The sequence below is a fragment of the Anguilla rostrata genome, chromosome 17 (assembly GCF_018555375.3).
Source record: "Anguilla rostrata isolate EN2019 chromosome 17, ASM1855537v3, whole genome shotgun sequence".
NCBI lineage: Eukaryota > Metazoa > Chordata > Actinopteri > Anguilliformes > Anguillidae > Anguilla > Anguilla rostrata.
Window position 1 is genome coordinate 18,019,493 of NC_057949.1, and position 21,746 is coordinate 18,041,238.

General features: G+C 46.7%; 1 protein-coding gene across 7 annotated transcripts in view; it reads left to right on the forward strand.

Annotated features, from left to right (window-relative positions):
- LOC135243580 (activating transcription factor 7-interacting protein 1-like) overlaps positions 1 to 20,692 on the forward strand; it is a 52,044-nt gene extending 31,352 nt beyond the window's left edge. For 4 of the 7 annotated variants that reach the window (XM_064315518.1, XM_064315519.1, XM_064315517.1 and 1 more), the window contains 15 exons: positions 3,802 to 3,858; positions 4,808 to 5,324; positions 5,482 to 5,983; positions 7,606 to 7,829; positions 8,053 to 8,190; positions 8,497 to 8,571; positions 12,642 to 12,685; positions 13,997 to 14,061; positions 14,532 to 15,206; positions 15,354 to 15,409; positions 15,898 to 15,961; positions 16,570 to 16,716; positions 19,022 to 19,231; positions 19,482 to 19,561; positions 19,692 to 20,692. In XM_064315518.1, the coding sequence (XP_064171588.1) occupies positions 4,815 to 5,324; positions 5,482 to 5,983; positions 7,606 to 7,829; positions 8,053 to 8,190; positions 8,497 to 8,571; positions 12,642 to 12,685; positions 13,997 to 14,061; positions 14,532 to 15,206; positions 15,354 to 15,409; positions 15,898 to 15,961; positions 16,570 to 16,716; positions 19,022 to 19,231; positions 19,482 to 19,561; positions 19,692 to 20,198 (3,297 nt within the window). In that variant the 5' untranslated portion in view covers positions 3,802 to 3,858; positions 4,808 to 4,814 and the 3' untranslated portion in view covers positions 20,199 to 20,692. The remainder of the gene's footprint in view (positions 1 to 3,801; positions 3,859 to 4,807; positions 5,325 to 5,481; positions 5,984 to 7,605; positions 7,830 to 8,052; positions 8,191 to 8,496; positions 8,572 to 12,641; positions 12,686 to 13,996; positions 14,062 to 14,531; positions 15,207 to 15,353; positions 15,410 to 15,897; positions 15,962 to 16,569; positions 16,717 to 19,021; positions 19,232 to 19,481; positions 19,562 to 19,691) is intronic. The other 3 variants (XM_064315520.1, XM_064315521.1, XM_064315522.1) reach the window with 3 other exon arrangements.
- Positions 20,693 to 21,746: the final 1,054 nt, after the last annotated feature.

A 21,746-nucleotide genomic window follows, 5' to 3' on the forward strand; every position in this document is an offset into this window, starting at 1 on the left:
TAGATTAGGGTGGAATGTGTGTGGGAGGGCTGTCGGCAGTGCACACTCGTATGTCTAGAACAAGTGTGTTTATTTTGTAGAGAAAGGGGGGGCAGTGTGTTTTAACATTTAGTCTACGCGTTTTGAGTGAGCGAGTGTTATGGGTAGAGTACATATGAGCATTTCTATGCAGTGTTCGTGTGTGTGTGTGTGTGTGTGTGTGTGTGTGTGTGTGTGCAATGCATGTTTTTACCTGTCCAAGGCATGGTGCCATTTTGCTTGGGGGTACACGTGTTTTTGTCTGTGGTGGTCTCTTTGTTTCTGAGGGCTCCATCTATCCTCATACCCAACACTTGGTACATTCCCAACCCCCTCAGTCCCTCTGTCTTAAGCCCAGCATCTGCTCGCCGGTTCTTTGTGTTGTCACCTTTCCGTTATTTATTGCTTGTACAAAAGCAGGGAGGTGTGGCTGTACAGACTACACCCAAGGGTTGTGGTGTATCCCTTTGTTTAGAGAAATAAAGTTGTACGGCCTATATTTATTCTACTAGTTGCGTCTATTGTGTATATTTCTTTACTGAAAACACTGTAAAAATTTTGGAAAATAAAAGCTATTTGATTGCTTAACTTCTTAGCAAATTGTGACCTGTTTTACACTTTCTTCGTAGTTATCCCTGATGAGCTACGTGGGAAAGCCCTGATTAAGACATGCGGCTGACATTGTTTCTTATTGGTTAAGACATGCAAAATTTTGGTGGTCAGACATCAACCATTGGGTGGTGTAACTGGGTCAAGTTAATCATGGTCAGAAACTGGCCTGTGACAGGGTGACACAGTGACACAGTCCTTGGTAGGTGTTACGTGTGTAACATTTGAGGAAGTCCTGCAGTCTCTGTAATATTCAGTGTCAATCAAAAGGATAAGTTTTTTTTTTCATTGTTTCCAGCTTTTAGTCTACAGCCGACAAAACTGGCTTTCTGGGTCTAATTTCTTTATGTGATTGTCTTGGATTAGAATCACCAAACTACCCTTTGGCCTGTTGAGTGAATAAAGCAGTTTATCTCTCCTTGAGTTCCTTGTGAACGCAGTGTGGTAGGTAGTATAGCAGGGCAGAGTTTTGGCTGGTGTCCTTTGGGGTATTTCTCCATTCCATTGCAGGGTTTTTGAGCCACAGTTTCATGTATTTTATGTGGAGAAACTGCAGAAAACCACCTTGTGAGGTTAGCATGTTTAGGCTCTTGCCATTCCTTGAAGTTCACCAGAATTTTCATTACGGTGCATTCACATACGCACCTAGGTTTCAAACTGAATTCACGCATTGGCTTGTCAACTTCAGGATCCGCAGATAACCATAGACATTTTTTTTTTAAATGTTTGAAGCGACCTTGGACGTGGGCATTAACGAGCCGTTGGGAGGCGTGTTGTGATTGATGCCAGAGCTGTTCAGGGTCCCTTTGGCACGGAAAACTGCTGTAACCAGTTCCCTCTGGGAACCAAACTCAAGTTCATTTATTTATTTATTTATTTGTCAAATCCTCAAGAGTAGTAGGAATATTTATAGGTAGTCTTGTGTTTAGCCCAGTTTTCTGTTGCTGTGAAGCCACTTGACGCATCTGTGCTTCACAGACACGGAATCTCAAACCTTGACAGGTTCTAACAGGTCTTGATTCGGCTCTTACTGGAACCAAAATGTAAAGACCGTGTGTATCTGTGCTGACAGGAGAGAAAACAGCGCATGTCACTATCCTGTTCATCTAATTGTCAGTCTGATAACCCGGTGTGCTGGATCATGAAAGATCTCAGTGCCACTGCATGGGTGTCATCTGTGCAGAGGTGTGAAATGTTCATATAATGTCTCCAGAATTTTGCACATCCAACCCTAAACTTTCCATTTTTTGACTCTTCACCCCATGTCATATTGTTATTTTTCATGAAGGTTATGATAGTTATATATTTTCAGCAGTTTTTAAAATAATGTTCTGAGCTAGGTTTTGGGTGTCAATGGGGACAATTTTAAAGATATAGTTATGCATAGCTACATCACATGTACATGAATATAATATTGATACACGTGGGGAACATAGCGGTGATTTTACTTGTCTAGTTATAATCTGTATGCTGCTAGTTTATGCAGTTCAAATAATTCATGTACCAGTTCATTAACCAGTGATTCATAATTTTGAACTAAGGGACTGCATGTTGATGTATTTGGCATAAACTATGCTGTGCCTCTTTTTTTATAGCTCTCAGATCTTATGTGAGTGGATATCATTATTTAGTATAGGTATCAATGTCCCCCACCCATCAGCTCTGCCTTATTTATAATATCACCCCTATCCGTTTGAGAGTAGGTATTTTGGAATGTTTTTTAGTGTTATAGAAATCAATTGCTTTCAGTTACCAGTTGTGATGGTTCTTAACTTCACATTCTAATTCTGATGTAACAAACATTCTCATTGCATATTTGTAATCTTACTCCTTAAAGGGCTAGCTAGCTAGCTTGGTCCTCGTGAAAAACAGATGTGGTTTATAAAGGAAGGAAGGGATGTGTAAGAACAGGCTTATTTTCATAACATAGGTGATATAGTGTCTGTAGCTGGCTGTAGACATCCAGTGTTCTGTGGCTGCGTCCTGTGGTTTTCAGCTGAAGCTTTGCGTTCGCCACAGTTATGCTGTGCCAGTAGAGCTGTGCCAGTAAGGGCTGCTGGAGGGTCCACAGGCAGAACCTGAGCCCTGGGTGAGGATGTTCACTCGCACTGAGGCTGCGGTTCTGCACTTCCCCACCTTCTCAAAGAGGACCAGGCCCATCGAGGCCGGAAGCGCGTCATGTAGATCTTGTGGGCATCTGTGGATGAAGTCTGTAAATGTATTAAGTGCAATACACTCTTGTGGACTTGAAGTTGTTAATGTAGATTTATCGAGGAGCTAGCCAGTAGAGGACTATGCAGTAGAATTCAGGTCAAGAGCATGACAGGCGTTTATCCTGTAACTTCCTGTTAGGCAGTGTGTTCAGTAAGCCTCAGGAATTAGAGGAGAGTCATGGGTACATTTCTTGATTGGTTTATAATGTTGAATATTTATTATATAAATATAAAACCGATGCTGCAGTATTAAAAAATTATTTTTACTTTTATAATTATAGTTATTGTAAAAGTTTAAATATTACAATTATTATTACTTTTTTTGGCCGCATTTTCATATAGCTGTTTTTTGGCTATTGTTGCATTTAGTGTTGTTTAGTTTGGAGTGTACATTACATTACAGGCTTTTAACAGACGTTCTTATTTCGAGCAACTTGCACAAATTTTATTTATTTAAACAAATTTTTTTTTTTTACACAGTATCCATTTACACAGCTGGATATTTACTGAAGCAATTCAGGTTAAGCACCTTGCTCAAGGGTAGAACAGCAGTGTGCCTCTGGGTTAGAAGCCCAGTTCCTTGTCCGTTATGCTACGCTGCCGCCATTTTAAAAGGAGACGTGCGTCCGTCGACGCCACGCGTGCGTGACGTGGAGGAACATGGCGGCGCTTGAACTCGGCCCTCCTCCCGCTGCTGCTGGCGCTTGCCTCCGTCCCTCTGTACTGTTCCAGTGCGCCCCTGTGCCTCTTCATTTGGCTTTGTGCGCCTGTCTTTATTTTATTAATGCCGCAGTCCCGAATGCTCGTGGTGTTTAAATACGCAGCGGGAGAGGTCTGTAAGCCCGGGGTCCTCCAAGCCTGAGGCCTGTGCTGTAGCCACTGGTCCACATGCTTAACTGTAAGCAGGTTAAAGCCTTTCTGAAGGGAGACCATCTTACAGGGATTCTTCTGTCTTCTTTAGGTTATTGGCACTGGCCCCTCGTTGACTCCATGAGAAAAACGTCACGTACGCAAACAGGTGAGTAAGAAAATATAAGAGCTCGCTTCAAAGGCTGAGCTTGATCTTGAGATTGAATTTATTTCGAAATGCAAAAATAATATAACCCTAAAAAAAGCCTCATGGAAAATTTATAATACTGATAAATTGTAGCATGTCATAATTGTGTTCAACCGAGGGATTTTCAGACCTTAAAACAGTTTTCATAAGTAAACACACATAAACGTACCCGCATATAAAAGTTATAGTCTATACGTATATTTTATTAATAGTATGACTATGTTCAAGCATTAGCTTAGTTTTGTCTGACTGGGCAAATGTATAAACTATTTGCCGGCCCCTTGTAACCATGCAGACTTGGGCTTCAGCCCTTCTGATTTGCTAAGGAAAATGGCCAATGAGAGATAAAGGGGAGGAGTTGTGTGGTGGGTGTGACCTGTGAGAGATCATCATATGACTTTGTCGCAGTGCATTCTTTTAATGGAAAGGAAGTTAACTCAGTTATTTGTGTGCTAACTTAAAAATCAGACCATGAGTTTGGACTGAAAGGGACATTGATGTTATCTGAAATCTCTTTCGTCCGTGGACTGAATTTAAGCTTTGCTGGAACACTACACTGGCTGTAGTAATCAGTTGTGAGTGAACCGGCTAGCAATCGCTGTATGAAATTGAACTCTGCTGCAAGGAGCAATTTTGAAAAGGACTGTGGTTAATCAAGTTAATCTAGGGCATTGGATGCAATCACAGACTGCAGTTAGAAGTCACTGCAGTGCGCAGTGGTTTTGATTGCAAGTTTGCTCAGTGTCAAAAAAAGAAATCTGGGGGGGAGGGAAACAATACTAAAAGTATAAGAGCTCCCCCTGGTGTTGGTTCGTGGTTACTACAGCCAGTGTAGTCTACGCTGCTTGAGCTGGTCCTGAGCTGGGCACAGGCTAGCGTTAGGGTCTAACTGCCTCCTCATCTCTCTCAGGTCAAACATGGACGTGGCTGTAGCCGAGGAGCCTCAGAAGAAAATCTTCCGGGCCCGAAAGACGATGAAGATCAGCGATCGGCAGCAACTGGAGTTGCTCCATAATACGCTGTCCTCCTCGAAGCCGCCCTGCCCCTCTCCCCCTCTGGTGAACGGGAGGCATCCCGACGACGGACAGAAGGAGACGGAGAGAGAGAGGGAGAAGTCGAGCGCGGGGGGCAGCCCGATGGAGGCCCGCTCAGTTTCTCCCGCCTCCCGCTCGCCCACCCCGCTGGCGCTCTCCCTCTCCCTGTCCCCGTCCCCTCCGGCCAAAACCCCAGAGGAGGCGGCGTCCGCGACTCCGCCCCCATCACCGCCGTCAAGTTCGGACGGCGCCAAAGAAACTGAGAAAGGGAAAGGAGATGAGGGCAAAACTCCCACAAGCCCCTCGGCAGAGGGAGGAGAGAGAAAGGATGGAGAGAAGGAGGAAGAGGAAGGACCGGTGAAAGCAGCCGTCGCACCAGAGAAGGAGAAAGAGGTGCGTGAGAAGGAGGCCGGGGGTGATCGGGTGAGGGCTGGAAAGGGTAGAGCGAGAAGGTTGGGGGGAGTTAAGACGCTTTAGCAATTGGCGAAATTGTGAGTCATTATGGGGTGCATGTTACCTTTGACCTAGCGGCTCGTCTCTTCCCTTCCAGGACGAACCCCCGAAACCCCAGGGGTCCCCTGAAGAAGCCACTGCTGGCTCCCTCGTGGTTCCCCTCGCGGCAGAAGGAGCTGAAGGGGATGGAGAGAAAGCAACAGAGGCCGAGGAGGCCGTTGCCATGGATACAGCCCCTTCCAACAGCGCCCCGGAGGACGTTACTCCCATCCTGGACAAAATGCCGGCTGCCTCCTCGCTCACGCAAAGCCCCGCTCCCCCGGGCAACACCACCACCTCCTCACCGTCCCTCTCGCCCTCCCACGCGCCGGAGTCCGACCAGGAGGTGAAAGAGGGATTCCTGGTCCTCAGCGAGGAGGAGGAGACTCAGGGGGAGAAGGATGACGAGAAAGAGAGGGAAGAGGGTGAAGACAAGCAGGATGGAGAGAAGATGGAGGTTGACGCTGGGAAAGAGCGTGAGAAGGAGAAGAGTGCTGAAACTGTTGCTGAGTCTGCGGCTTCTCCTCCCGCTTCATCAGCACCCTCTCCTGGAGAAGAAGGTAAATCGCACCCGGATTCCAACAAACCTGTTACCTGTGCTGAATGTCGCCTGGGGTGATGTCCTGCACTGCTGCTCTGATTATCTGTGGCATGAAATAGTTGTTTAAGCAGGTGGCCATTTGTGAAGTAAACTCCCGTGAACACGTGTGTGTGTGTGTGTGTGTGTGTGCGTGTGTATAATGTGTATGTGTGTGTGTATAGAAATGCAATAATATATAGTATTGTATATGTAATTATTAGTTTTTGGAAAAGGTGTTGAGTGTATATAGTTTGTTAATCGTGAAGATATGGTTGATAAGATTGAATTTAGGCTCTACAGCGATTATCGAAAAGTGACTGTGAATTTCCACTGGTCTTGATTATAAAACCCAAGTAGAATTGGATCCAATTGTAATTTGCCCAGTCATATTCAACCCATAAGAACAGAGCAAGGCGTTCATTTCTCTGAATGGCGCCTGACGATAACTCGTTCTGTTCAGTTTTCCGTCCTGAACGTGACAGTAGTGTCCCGTGAATTTCCCGTGAAATTGGCTTTGATATAATTGTCTTTTTAAATTATTTGCGGCATGGCTTGTCCCCAACAGCAAGGACTGTGCACAGCTGTTCTGAGTACTCTGGGCCTTATCATAGAGATCCAGAGATAATGCCTGCTACACTGTACGAGTCTGGACCATGTGACCAAGTCTCATGTGGGCAGTTATCTAAAGTGTCTAAATGTAAACATTTTTTAAAGTCTAAATGAAGGAAAGAAAAGCAGTCTGATCACAATAACCTGACCTTACATTTTTGTTAAAAACACTTTTGATGATTTCAGTTACAACAATGGACCTTGATGAGTGTGGCAAAAATATATGGTTTGCTTAATTCTGTTGTACTGAATTCTGGAATACTGAATCAGGCTGCAAGTCATAGACACATGAGCTGTACAAGTTAGGTGTGGCCGTCCGCCAGCCAATCACTGGTATATTCTCCGGTTGTCATGGAGATCTGAAATGGCCCAGAGCGGTTTGGCAGGTGTGTGTTTTGAGGTTTGCTTTTGTGGCTTGGGGGGACCTGATGAAGTGATCTGAAGATAATTAGTGAAATGACTGGCGTGGGTCATTAGAGTTCCTGTGATATGGATTCAGGTGACATGTAGAAGCTTGTTCTTTTTCAGCTAATAACAGAGCGAACGATTGAAAGAACTACATTTTCAAAAGTGCTGCATCTGCTCAAAACCATTCATACCGCACTACCATGGTTTTTCTACAAAATTGCTGGCGTACCTTTAGTTTTACTAAGTGTAAAAAACACAAGCATTTTCACCTCTGCTTCTGCTGGTGAACCCTGGTGTTTGGTCTGCCTGTAGGGTTTGCTGCTGTACCCAGCACGGAGCTCACGTAGTATGCATGTGTCACTGTTGGGAAATGTTACAGCTTTTTGCTGATGAACACTTGTCAACCTTCACCGCCATCCTGTGAGTTGGGGTGTGAGGGGGTGGAATGGGGTGGAATGGGGTGGGGTGAACGAGCTCAACGGCCGGATTTGAATGCTGACATTTTCCCGGCATCTTCAGCTTCCTGGTGGTGCGCCATCCGTCTCCTGGGACCGAAGGCTTACCTTGTGCCCTTTGCTCTTTCAGAGGGTGAGGGGAACGGCGCAGGCGTGGCCGCGGGGAGGAAGCGCGCCATATCGGGAGACGCGGAGACCGGCGGACCGGCAGAGAGCGGAGAGAAAGAGCAGCCGGAGCGGCAGGAGGGGCTGGAGAGCCAGAGGAAGCGGCCGAGGGTGGAGAGAGACGAGCTGGAGGCTCACATAGAGCTCAAGATCAGTGGAAACGCAGACAGCCGACACAAGCTGGAGAAGGTAGGGGAGCCAGGGGGGGGGGGGGGGGATGCTGTCTCATGGGAGGGGCCACAGGTGGGGGGGGTACTGTCTCACGGGTGGGACCACAGGGGTTCTGCAGTCTTGTGAGCGTGGCTGCAGTAGAACGCTGTCTGCCGCTTTTTTTTTCATGGCTGAGTTTATCACTATTGTTGCTATGGAGATACTAAAACATGGTATTTTTGTCTTTCCCCCATCCCCACAGGTGGTGCAGCAGCTGGTGGCGGAGCAGCTTCGGGTTCTGCAGCTCAGTGTTTTCGACAGGAGTCTGCAGGAGCTGAGGGAGAGAGTGGAGAAGATCGACTGCGCCACAAAGCATCAACACACACTCGACACACTGCAGGTAACCAGGGCAACAAACCTCCACCAACACACACTCTACACACTGCAGGTAACCAGGGCAACAGCCCTCCACCGACACACACTCTACGCACTGCAGGTAACCAGGGCAACAGCCTTCCACCATCACACCCTCTACACACTGCAGGTAACCAGGGCAACACACCTCCACCAACACACACTCTACACACTGCAGGTAACCAGGGCAACAGGTCTCCATCAACACTCGACACAGGAAACCGTCCTCTTTCCCAACTCTGTGGTCTGCAGTGCTCCACTCTGCTAACTTCCGTACCTTCTTTTCTGCCAGGCCAAGATCGCTCGACTGAACAAGAAATTTGGAGCTGTCAACCAGGCCAAGGAGAACCTCAGGAAACCCCAGGAGGTGAGAGGATAAGGGTCCAGTAGGACTTAACCAGAGGCGGTCTCACTTAGTACGGCATTAGTCAGTGTATCTGGTCTCACGGTATAGCATGGTTTAGTAACTGGTGTGAGTACGGCATGGATACCAGAGGTGGAAAATCCAGGTTCAGAAAGTAAAAGTCCTCCCCAGTGTTTTGTTCCAATCACCTGGATTTTACCAATTAGCACAATTCTTCAGCCTGGGGGGAGAACTAACTAGTGAAATCAGCTTGCTGAGTTCATGGGTAGAAGAAACTCATGGCAGGACTTTTACTTTCTGACCCCTGACTTTCCACCTCTGATGGATACTGAGTGGGCTTGCCGAGTACGGTATGGGTCAGTGACTGGTCTCACAGAGTATGGTTACTGTCATTAACTGGTCTCATCATATACCACAGCAACACTATTACATTTGTTTAAATATCTGCACTTCATCTACTATCTATTGGTGGTCGTTGTACCAGACACTTTTGTAGGGTTTCGGTCAATATGACAACCTGCGAGCCATTCAGCTAGACGAGAATAAAAAGAAAACAAACCGGAAGTCATTTCATGTGCATCCAGCCAGCACTGACAGCTGCTTCTCGAATAATTTGACTGCTAAATGCGCAAATGTAAATGTGAATAACTTATATATCGAAGGAGAAAGGAGCTGAACCCACCGGACTCTTTCCCCCGTCGAAAAAGATAAAGTCAGCGGTATGGGAATATTTTGGTTACCGGAAAACACCAGACGGGCGCCACTTAGAGAGGGAAGGTCGCCCAACCTGTAGAAAGTGCGGGAGAAGAGTGGCTGCAGGAGGAGGCAATACGTCAAACATGATCTCCCATTTACGGGACCATCACCCATCGCTCTATGCCAAATTTAAGGTAATGACCGTGGTAATAGCTAGCTAACATTAGCCCGATAGTTTGCCAGTTAAAATAACTTACCATTAGCGATCTAGCATTCTTTATTCACTTTGTCTTGAACTAACACCAGGGATAACTGTGTCCTGTGGATATACTCAACACTATGCTAGTGCTGATGTTTATTAGGGTTTCATAAAATATGCTAAAAGCATATTTTTAAACAGAGCCATGACAGGTAGCGTGGTTACCGAAAAATTGCAGGGGGTGGTGAGACGCCCCCTAGATGAATTGGGATTTGGGACAGTGCAGGATTTCACAGTAAGGCATTTTAGAGCTGCACGATACCGTGAAACCGTGATGTATTAGCCTACAGTCGTCCTACCGTCAAAATCTCATACTGGCCGATGCCAGAGCTTAACTCGATGAATCGGAACTCAGCACCGCTCAGTCAAGTCAACCTGAGTGACAGTAGCTGTCACATGAATCCTACTGTAAAAACCGGCTGGCTGGATCACAGGCCTACATCTTGGCAGAATTAACCCAGTGTTGAAAAAGATTTATGTGCAACTTGGATGCCATTAATGTTAAGATGATTTAGTGCTTCAATTAAGTTGGAGATGTAGCCACGGGGGGTGGGGGGGGGTTCAGGTTTGAACTCTTCCCATCCCGGAATGCCAGAGATGTGTGTGAAATATGTGGAATTTGAGTACGGAAAAGGAGTTGCTTGGTGTTCAGTGAAAAAAAGCCTTCATTCATCTTCAATTCAATTTTAAAAGTAAGTGGCAAGTATTAAAAGTGAGCAAGTATTAGAATGTCTTAAATTTGATTTAGCAAGGTCTTAAATATTTTAGGCCAGATTCTAATTCAATATCAAATGAATTTTGACGAATGTAAGATTTGAATTTGAATGCGATTCACCGATAGTTCAGATAACATTTAATTGTTTTGTGTATTTTGCGCAAGTTTCCAATGTGTGTTGTCATGAGACACACCATGTGGTATATACATTCCATTTTGTTAGACATAGCTATAAGGGTTATATTCCTACAATTTTAACTAACCAGCATGAGCCAAGTTTGAATTTGTTGTCTAGTTTGACAAATAGAAATGTTTATCTGAGTAACTCAGATGGCTTCTAAGTAACTAGTTCGTTTTTATAATATTTTCACATAGTTAGCAGCAAACATTGCATGGAAAAGAATATGATAAATCAGTATAGCTAGCTATATCAACACAGCTAGAAAAGATACAGAAAACATTTCCAAACTAACAGACATTGGGCCTCATCCGAAAATAGAACTTTTCTTAAATTCTTCTTAATTTTGTTCTTTGTTTCCCAGTCTTGATGGCCATCTCATAAACTTACAGACTTTGCTGCACATTCTTGAAACGTCCACTAGAGCTCAGGCTGTCCCACTGTAAAATGGGGAAGAGAACGAGGGCTCACTTGACTTTACGAGCACTTTACGCACGCTTTCTACAAATCTTCAATGCTGCAGTCCTTACCTGAGGGTATTACCGAAAATTCAGTTGAGGTCAATGACGTAGGAGTATGGGGAGGTGGGCAATATATATATATATACACATGTTTTCATAGGTAAGGGAGGGTTATAATTTGCATACAAGTCCACGTGGGAAAAACGTGGCTCTTTCTGTGATTGACCGAAGCGATTAAATGCACTAGCATGTCAGTGCATTTTACTCGTATTACTAGTGGCAACTGCCCTCTGGTTTTTATTTAAACTTCAAGCGCTTGTTAGGCTACTGTTAATACAGCTGTGCATGTCATTTCAGTCTTTTCCCAATGCTGCGTATGAGATCTGTTGGCTAAATTACTAAATGAATGTTTTTTAAAAACCCTCCAGCTGTGATTTCTGTCTCTCTTTCTCACGTTTTTCATGATTTTCAACAACTTTGCCGTGACTGCTCTGCGGAATATGTGGCCAATATTTTCAGTGACAGACACCCAGTCTGTGATTTTATGATCCTGCATGAACTTGAATAAAAATACAACATTTTTCATTTCTTATCACTTGCGCCGCCTCTCATGTCATTTTTCTCTCAAAGTCGTTAGAATTCTCTTTTTTCAAAGCTGTTCTGTAAAACTTTCTCAGACATGCTCGTCGGTGCAGCCCCTGGCTATTCACAGTTCCTCTGTGCCTGGTTCAGGTGGTGGATGACTTGCCTCTTCCTCTCTTGTCAAATTAATTGAGTTAAGGTTGCATCTGTCTGTCTCTGGGCAACATCACATGTTGGGTGAGATGAGAGGCCTTGATTTCACCCTTTGTATAGCTCTCAAGTCCTTGTCCACTCTGCCTGTCCCCTTAAATACGTCATTGGTCTGTGAATCCATAGGCCGCGAATCCAGAGAAAGCTCCGTTTGGGTTTTGAAGTTCCTACGAAAAACCAAGCGTGGGATTCATGAAACATGCACAGACCTTTGCTTTTGTGTGTTTCCCAGGTATAGCAGACATGCACATGAGTTTGGGAGGAGACGAGGAGACATGTTACCCCCAATATTTTCATATGAATTCATTGCTGGACTAGCAAGTAGGCCTATGCTTGTGAGACTTGATGTTTGACTACGCAAGACTAGGTGGTCCAACAGCGTGTCTCCCCCAGTTGAAATGGAACCGATACCTGTGCTTCCGGGTGCTGAATGCCAGCTGTTCGTAAATTGCGTGTGCCTGTTTGTGTTGATAAAAATAAGGAAAAACTTTAGCAATCACTTAAAAGGAATGCCGACTTCAAGTTTCTTGTGCAAACATCAGCCATTTCGCGCTCTCCACAAACATATCTGCACAGTCCTGAAAGATGCATTCTGTCCTCAAGGCATGTTTAGCCAAGCAATACAAAAGCAGTGAATAGGCAATTGCTAATAATAATAATAATAACTGTTATTATTATTATTTTTGATTTAACTGTTCTTTCGAAGGGTATCGCGTTGGCTACATTTTCACTGGAATTTTGACCTTAAATTCCATTTGAAGTGGAATTAAAAAGGTCGCAAAAAGTGTTAAATTTAACTTGAGGGTGGCTGCAGACACCCTGTCATTCGTAAATGTCACATTACGATGGCCAGGCACAGCAGCCATGCTTGGAGAGCAACGGTCTTTTTTTTTTTTTCCACTGCAGTCATGTCCAGTGTCTCCTGTCTCTCCAGCCCCCTTTCTAACACGAAGGCCTTCTGTTTTTCTGTAGATCTCTTCTTCATCCCTGATGATAAGCAGCAGTCCCGCTCAGCGGTAAGTCTCCTCTCCGATCCCGCTGGCTGATCCCTCCATTTCTGCTTCCAGCTGTGAGCCACCTCTCATGTCCCGTAGTCCCCCCCAACAGGCTGACCCTGAATCGCTTTATTCAAAGTGACACGCACGTTGACTTTTCAGACAAGGCTCTGAAAACAGGACTCTTTGCACCATGGCGTTCCCGTGCTTTGACAAAATGGGCGGAGGCGTATACGTAGTGGTCCAGCTGGAGTTCACGTCTAATGGAAACAGGAATTCCATGTCTGCCAAACACAAACCTTGTTCATTTATTCGCAAGAAGGCAGCTTAACCACGTGGGTACTGTCACATTATGCAGCAGCGACTGTCTTCTGGGAAAATATTTGCTTTTCCCACCCGATTCGGTTGCATTTGGCGGCAAAACGCGAAGCCTGGCTTTTGGGATCTTGGTCTTTCACACGGTCCGCCCAGTTCAGCTGCTGTCTGAACATGCTGTGTGACGCGCTGTCTGCAGGCCAAGTTCATTCTGCAGCTGGTTGCATTCAAAGAGCAGTTTATTTAGCCGCAGCAGCAGCAGCTGGCAGCGCAGGGGTTGCATGCTAGACTGCGGCCTGCAGAACTGACGGAAGATGTCCCCGCTACAGCTGAGATTACAGATATGGAAGAAAAACCCAATAGGGAGTGTAGGGGAATGTTTGGCCGCACATACAAATTACATTACAAGGTACACATTTTACAAACTGCATACGTGTTCTAAGGTTTTCAGTCTTCCAGTTGTAGTTTGATTTGGATGCAACAAATTTCAAAAACATCAGGCTACACCTTTTTGACTGTGATTGTTATAGTGATTGTGCCATGGGCACCTACGAATAAATATCTAAGAATCCATTTTGCAGTTTAAAAAAAAAAAAAACAAAAAAAAAAAACTTGCCAGTAAATCCATGTAAACAGAGAAACATCCAGCCGCACTAGAGTCATCTTGGATAGAAAGCTCCTCCTGTAGATCTCCTGGCTCAAACAAAGCCCTGCATGGCCTCAACAGCAGCCTTTCTACGGAGCCTCTGAAGGAGTAGAGAGTGAAAAGCCGAGCTGTGTGACACTGCCCTCTGGGGGTGAATATTGTGTACTGCAGCACGTTTGATCTGGACTTCCTGAGTCCTCCACCTCCCTTTTCCATGATACACTTCTCTGTCCACTTCGCTTTCTTATATCTCCTCTCCTCTGACTGTAAATCGCTGTGTGCTGCTTTGGTTAAAATATCTGCTATGGTGAGGTCATTATTACTTCCTGCTCCTTCAGCCTACTGAGTCCTTTTTCTCCCTCTCTTCACAGGACAGTCAGGTCCATCCAGGACTCGAAGCGAACGGAGCAGACCCTGAGCCCTGCCAGCTCCACAGGTGAGCTTTCTGTCCTCCAGGGGAAGACACACCTGTCCGTTACAGCCCCGCCCATCCGCTCAGTGCAGCTGTGCAAACTCGCCGTAGTGTGAGCGTACATACAAGCTATTTGATGATTATCGGTCTAATGAAATTCTCATGAACTCATATCACCCTCCCAACCTTTCTTCTCTTCGTCTTCCTCATCTGCTTTGCTCTGTTCATCTCTTCACCTCGTTTTCCTCAGTCTGCCTGTCTTTTCATATTCAAATTCAAAAAGCTTTATTGGCATGAAATACACCTGCCACTTGAAATACACATATTGCTAAAGTGTACATACAGAAATATAGAAAGACATTAGAACTTGAATGTAAATTCAATGGAAGTAATTGCTATATCTAACTGTTGCAACAACAGCAACAACCTCTATATCAGAGTAGTAGTAGTAATAATAATAATAATCTCTCTCTGGTCTGTTTCGTCGCCCCTAGGCCCTGCTGGTCAGTCCAAGCTCCTCTCAGCCCCCAGCCCCCCCACCTCCAGCTCACTGGCCACGGCCCCCGTTCTCTCGCTCATCAGCACGTCCAGCTCCGCCTCTCCCTCCTCCTCCGTCACAAGTGCGCCTCCCTGCGCCCCCCAGAGCCAGGCCCCGCCCTTCAGTACGAACGCCCCCGGCAGCCCCGCCCCCAAGCCCGTGTCCCTGCAGCCGCTGCTCATTCAGCTGCCCCTCGCCGTCACCAACGCCCAGGGCGGGACCCTGGTGGCCAATCACAGCAGCGGGGTGGAGCTGGTTCCCGTCACCTCGCTGGCCGGCGCGAGTCCCCTGAACAAGGCCAAGACTACCACCGCCACCACCGCCTTCATCATCCAGAAGACGGCGGCGCCCTCCTCCTCCTCCTCGGCCGGCCTGCCGTCCTCGCCGTCGCTACCTCAGATCACGCTGGCCCGGGCCGCCGGTCACCCGGGCAGCGGCGGGATGTTGGCCACGCCCGGCTCCGCCGTGTCCGTCACCTCCGCCCGCACGCCCGCCCAGTGCGCCTCGGCCGTGGGCGCCACTTCCGCCTCCTCGCTGCCCACGTCCTCCACCCCCGCCGCCACGGGGGGCCAGTCGTCCGGGGCGACTGCCTCCGCCCCTCTGTCTGGAGCGGCGATGGCCTCAAAGACAGGTACACGCACGCGGCAGCAGCCATCTCAGTAATCCACTGCACACCACAGCGGACTGCGGTTGCCACTGCAGCGTTAATTAACCATGGGGCTGACTGCAGTCTATGCCATGCTAATATCTACCCCTCCCCCCCTCCCCCGCCTCCCAGACACTCAAGCTACAAGCCGTGCCCCTGACTCCACAACTACAAAGTCATCTGCTCAGGTAAGAGCGCAGTCCCTAAACAATCACTCGCCATCCTAACAGCAGCACTATTATGTCACTGCATATATGCTGTAATAAGCACCTGATGGACCTGGCTTGTGACTTACTCACTCACTCACTCGCATTTAGCAGGCTGAAGATTCTCCACAAGGGGGAGCTATTAGCACTCAAGTAGCTGAAACTGGTGGCACTTTCAATTATTTCTGATGCGTGCTGCATGTTGCCCTCCCAGTACAACACTCTATTGTACCGGTGCTACTTAACAGAGATGCTTCACATCAGTGACGTCAATGATAAATCCACTGGCACATTTTTCAACCGTCATGTATAAAATATCACTTTAGAGAGCTTTACAGAGCTAACTGTATTTAACGTGTATGCTGCTGTTTGCGTGTGAGTGCTGTGTGAGTGCTGTGTGGTGTTTGAGATGAGCTCAGAGGCCTGTAAGAGTAGATCGTGGTTATTATTAATAAAGTTTTGTTTCGCAGGCTTCTCGTAGCACTAAGGCGGGGGCTGTGATTGACCTGACTGAGGATGATGATGATGTACTAGGTAAGTCCTCTCTCTCGGTTGCATGCTGTATGAGTGTGTTGTGTGCAGTGTGTGCGCAGCATGGCACTGCACAGTGTGTTGGATGACAGCGTGTAGTGTGTCTAGCGTGTTGTATGAGAGTATGCAGTGTGTTGTATGACAGTGTGTAGTGTGTCTAGCGTGTTGTATGAGAGTATGCAGTGTGTTGTATGACTGTGCGCAGTGTGTCTAGCATGTTATATAAGAGTATGCAGTGTGTTAAGAGAGTATGCGGTGTGTTGTATGACTGTGCGCAGTGTGTCTAGCATGTTATATAAGAGTATGCAGTGTGTTAAGAGAGTATGCAGTGTGTTGTATGACAGTGCGCAGTGTGTCTAGCATGTTATATAAGAGTATGCAGTGTGTTAAGAGAGTATGCAGTGTGTTGTATGACAGTGTGTAGTGTGTCTAGCATGTTATATAAGAGTATGCAGTGTGTTAAGAGAGTATGCAGTGTGTTGTATGACAGTGTGTAGTGTGTCTAGCGTGTTATATAAGAGTATGCAGTGTGTTAAGAGTGTATGCGGTGTGTTGTATGACAGTCAGCAGGGCTCTCTAACACCGTCTGTGTGTCTGTCTGTCTCCTGCAGTGACAGGAGTAAAGAAAGCTCCGGTCCAATCAGGCGCCAGTGTGTCAGCATCCCCATCCTCCTCATCGCCTTCATCAGCCGGCCAGCGAGCATCCGGGGGCCCTCCCCCCCTCACCAGCCACGCCACCATGCACGTTCAGCCAAGCGGTAAGAGCATTACGTTACATTACATTACATTACTGGCATTTAGCAGACGCTCTTATCCAGAGCCACTTACACAACTTTTTACATAGCATTTACATTTATACAATATACATTTATTTATTTATTTATTTGACAGGGACAATACTCATCGATCATCATCACTATTATGTGATGTAAATGTGCCAGATTTAGCTAGATCGCTAATTTCCATCTGTTGTCCCTGGGCAGGCTGATGTTAACACGTTAATAACAAGTAGACCAGACTAGAAGCCATAGCCATAGCCATAAAAACAGACACACAGAGCTTGTTAGCAGGCATGAGCAACACAGAAGCAGGCACATGCAAAGGAACAATTTATACACTGTATTTGTATATACATCGCCACCATGCGCTCAGCCAAGCGGTAAGAGCTTTACGCTACCTCCATAAACACTCAGCCAAGCGGTAAGAGCTTTACGTTACCGCCATAAACGCTCAGCCAATCTGTAAGAGCTTTACATTACCGCCATAAACGCTCAGCCAATCTGTAAGAGCTTTACGTTACCGCCATAAACGCTCAGCCAAGCGGTAAGAGCTTTACGTTACCGCCATAAACGCTCAGCCAATCGGTAAGAGCTTTACGCTACCTCCATAAACACTCAGCCAAGCGGTAAGAGCTTTACGTTACCGCCATAAACGCTCAGCCAATCTGTAAGAGCTTTACATTACCGCCATAAACACTCAGCCAATCTGTAAGAGCTTTACTTTACCGCCATAAACGCTCAGCCAAGCGGTAAGAGCTTTACGTTACCGCCGTATACGCTCAGCCAATCTGTAAGAGCTTTACATTACCGCCATAAACGCTCAGCCAATCTGTAAGAGCTTTACGTTACCGCCATAAACGCTCAGCCAAGCGGTAAGAGCTTTACGTTACCGCCATAAACGCTCAGCCAATCTGTAAGAGCTTTACGTTACCGCCATAAACGCTCAGCCAATCTGTAAGAGCTTTACTTTACCGCCATAAACACTCAGCCAATCTGTAAGAGCTTTACGTTACCGCCGTATAAGCTCAGCCAATCTGTAAGAGCTTTACGTTACTGCCATAAACGCTCAGCCAATCTGTAAGAGCTTTACGTTACTGCTGTAAACGCTCAGCCAATCTGTAAGAGCTTTACATTACCGCCATAAACGCTCAGCCAATCTGTAAGAGCTTTACGTTGCCGCCATAAACGCTCAGCTTAGCGGTAAGAGCTTTACGTTACCACCATGCACGTTCAGCCTATAATTTCCATAATTTCACCTAGTTTGCACACAGAACAACTGCTTTATGTTGCCAGGCAATTCTTGTCGCTAGGATGCACCGATCTCAAAATATCAACGACCGAATTATGATTTGCAAATATAAACACATTATGTGCTTAGTCACCTTCATCAAATCTACACAATTTGCGTACAGTCACCGCAATCACATCCACAGTTCAGTCACCTTAATCACGTTCACACAGTTGGCAGACAGTCATATCCGCACAGTTTGCACACATCAACCTAAAGCACATTCACAGTTTCCAATGAAGAGGAGTTCTGTGGAAGTGGAATTTGCGGTTTTTAAGTAGTTGCAGAGATCAAAGGAGGGCGGTACCAGAGTAGCACTCTTGTCTGTCCATCTGATAAAAGGACAGCGGCGCGTTAGAGAAGCGAGGCGTTGGCGGGTGAGGGGGCGGTAAGGTCAGCGAGAGGTGTGAGGACCGCAGGCACTTTCACTGGTGATGGCAGCGCAGACACACCCAGGATTAGCGCTGTTTGAACAGAGGCTCTGCCCTGCTTTGGACTCAGGTTAATGCAGCTCACGCACACTTTCTCAACTGCCAAGTCCTGCCACGAAACCCTGCCCCGCCCACCCGATACCGCACCCTGCCCCCACCCCACACCTGTAGAGTTTCACACAGTACTGTATAAAACCCGCTCCCAGTAGTTACACAAACAGTACTATTACCCTCCTCCCTGTAGAGTTACACACACAGTACTGTAACCACCCTCCCTATAGTTACACACACAGTACTGTAACCCCTCCCTGTGAGTTACACACACAGTACTATAACCCCTCTCTGTAGAGTTACACACACAGTACTGTACCCCCTCCCTGTAGAGTTACACACACAGTACTGTAACCCCCCTCCCTGTAGAGTTACACACACAGTACTGTAACCCCCCTCCCTGTAGAGTTACAACACAGTACATAACCCTCTCCTGTAGAGTTACACACACAGTAACACACATGTGTTAACCCCCCCCCCCCCCCCCCCCCGCCCCTCTCTTTTTTTTCTGCAGCTCAAACTACAGTGAATGTGTCACAGAGATGCCAAGCTGTGGCCCCCAGTCCCTCTAGGGTCCTTCCTCACTCCTCCTCCTTCTCCTCCTCCTCTAAGTCATCCGTAACCCTCTCCAGCTCAGGCACTGGGGCAGTTGGGAGTGTCAGGGGGGCAGTGGGGGTAACTGCAGCAGTGGGCAGTAACCGGCAGGGCAGTCCGCAGGCCACAGGTAACACTGAGAGTGGTTTAATACAGAATACACACACACACACACACACACAGACAAGCAAGCACGTGCAGGCATGCATACACAGGGCAGGAGACACCTCCGCACGGCAGTACTCAATACTGAGAGACAGGTCTCATTCAGTGCACACTGTCAATTTAGAGCAGTCTAACTCTGTACTATTTGCGCTCTAGACAGGCGGGCAGCCAAACTCTGTACTAATGTGCGTTCTTGCTTGTCCTCTCGCTTTCAGGACCAACAGTGAGGTCGTCCCCTCAGAGTACTCAACATCTGAATGGACCTCAACTCACTGTACACCATCGCCCCCTGCAGGTGAGATGACAGAAATCCCAGCTATGGGAAAATATGGTATTTCCCAGCAACGTAATATTGCAGTGGCAATAATGTATATGTTTGGCAATATTTAGCGTTCCAATATATCTATAATACTAATTTATACTAGTTTCGCCCCAATCAGGACTCGCTGTCGAAAAGCCTCCCCTCCGCAGCCGCGGGACAGGGCCCCGCCCACCCGCCGGCGAGCCTGCCCCCCCTGCCCTCGTCCCCGGCGCCGCCCCCCCGGCTGCCCCCCGAGGCGGCGCACACCACGCCCCCCCAGCAGCCGCAGCTGAAGCTGGCGCGGGTGCAGAGCCAGAACGGCATCGTGCTGTCCTGGTGCGTGGAGGAGACGGACCGCAGCTGCGCCGCCGTGGACAGCTACCACCTGTACGCCTACCACCAGGACCACTCGGGCCCGGCGGCGGCCGGCGGCGGCCCGCCCGCCTCGCAGTGGAAGAAGATCGGCGAGGTGAAGGCGCTGCCCTTGCCCATGGCCTGCACCCTCACCCAGTTTGTCTCCGGCTCCAAGTACTACTTCGCCGTGCGCGCCCGCGACGTCTACGGCCGCTTCGGCCCCTTCTGCGAGCCCCAGTGCACCGACGTCATCACCCCCGCCTCCGGCTCCAGCTAGGAGTGGCCCCGGGGCCTGCTGAGAGAGACACACAAAGGGCTGTGATACAGCGACCAACCGCCGTGACTATCCAGCGCTTTTTTAAGGTTGGGACGAGACCGACTGGAAACATCCGAGGACAGTGTTCTTTACCCCTCTGTCTGAGCCCCTCCAGATCAGAAGTGAAGGAAGGGAGACGGGACAGGAAAGGTTACCGTTGAAACTTTTCGTTTAAATTTGCGTTGCTCAGATATTTATACAATTTTTTGTTCTGGCTTGTCCGTTTTTTTTATACATAAAAATAAAAATTAATAAAAAAACAAGGAGCCAAAAACGGTAAAACTGAAAAATGTCAGAAACGTTTACGGTTTAAGGAAGCGTATTAAACAGAGTCCACGTTTATTCCACATAGAAAATGAAATGGGGGAAAATGGATATGTTAATGTTCTAGGTTTTGTCTGGTAACCAGACTTTAGATGAATGAGAAATTTAAATAAAGTTAATGATAAGTAACACATGCTTGCTTTTGTGTGATTTGTGTGATTTTTGAACAGAAATCATAACCCTTTTAAGAAATAAGGGATGTCATAAGATGCTCTGCCCTTGTGGCCATGCTCATATCGTTGTTGTTCTTGTTGAGGGAAAACGTAAATGAAGCTGTTCCTCATTTTTAAAGGGAAGCTGTGCGTCGTATTTATAGGACAAAAATGGTTGTTTAGGCTACTTCCTGAAAAGTATGCTCCTGAATATATTCAGCAAACCCCCAGAAAAAAAAAGTATAATCTTGGGATTTTAAGTCCACTACATTTATAGAAAATTTCACCTACTTATCAACTTATTAAATAGTAGGCAAGTGCACCGATTTGGACACAGCCAAGGTAACATCCTCATTATCTGGTCCGTCTAACCAAAATTGTGGACCTACAAAAAATTGAGCTCTGCCATTGGATGATTCCTAATGCAATATCATAATGCAATGTACCCTTTCTTTATGAACTGATTTTTTTTCTATTTGCTATTGATAATTTTTTGAGGTGATGATTCAACCAGGAGAGTTTTCCAGGTTTGAGAAATGTCCGAACAGCACTTCACTTTTGACTGTCGAAGTAAAAAGTGAATAATCTTTTGATTCCTGGAACTAAGTCCCTTGAAATAACTACACCCAGGTTTCTACTCTATTGAGCAGACAAACAGGAGAAACATTTTTAAATAAAGTTTTGCATTATTAACACAGAAAAATACCGCATTCTCAGAAAGTAACATCTCTGTTGCATTATTGTCCTCACTCACAATTTTTCCACATTGTTTTTAGGCTGGTGAGTATTTCTGCCAGACAGGCTTGTTCATTTGTCAGGTGTGACGAGCGTGGATCACAGGTGCATTAGGGAAAGGGATGCATTTGCTCAAGTGACAGCAATTAGGCCACAGATAATGAGAATTGCAGAAGAGCTGGGCAGTCATGGGGAATGGAGATTAATTCACACATGGCTTTCATAATTGAAGCCCAAGTCAACAATTAAGGTTAAATTACAGAGTGTGTGTCACATATTTATTTCTATTTTCTCCCCA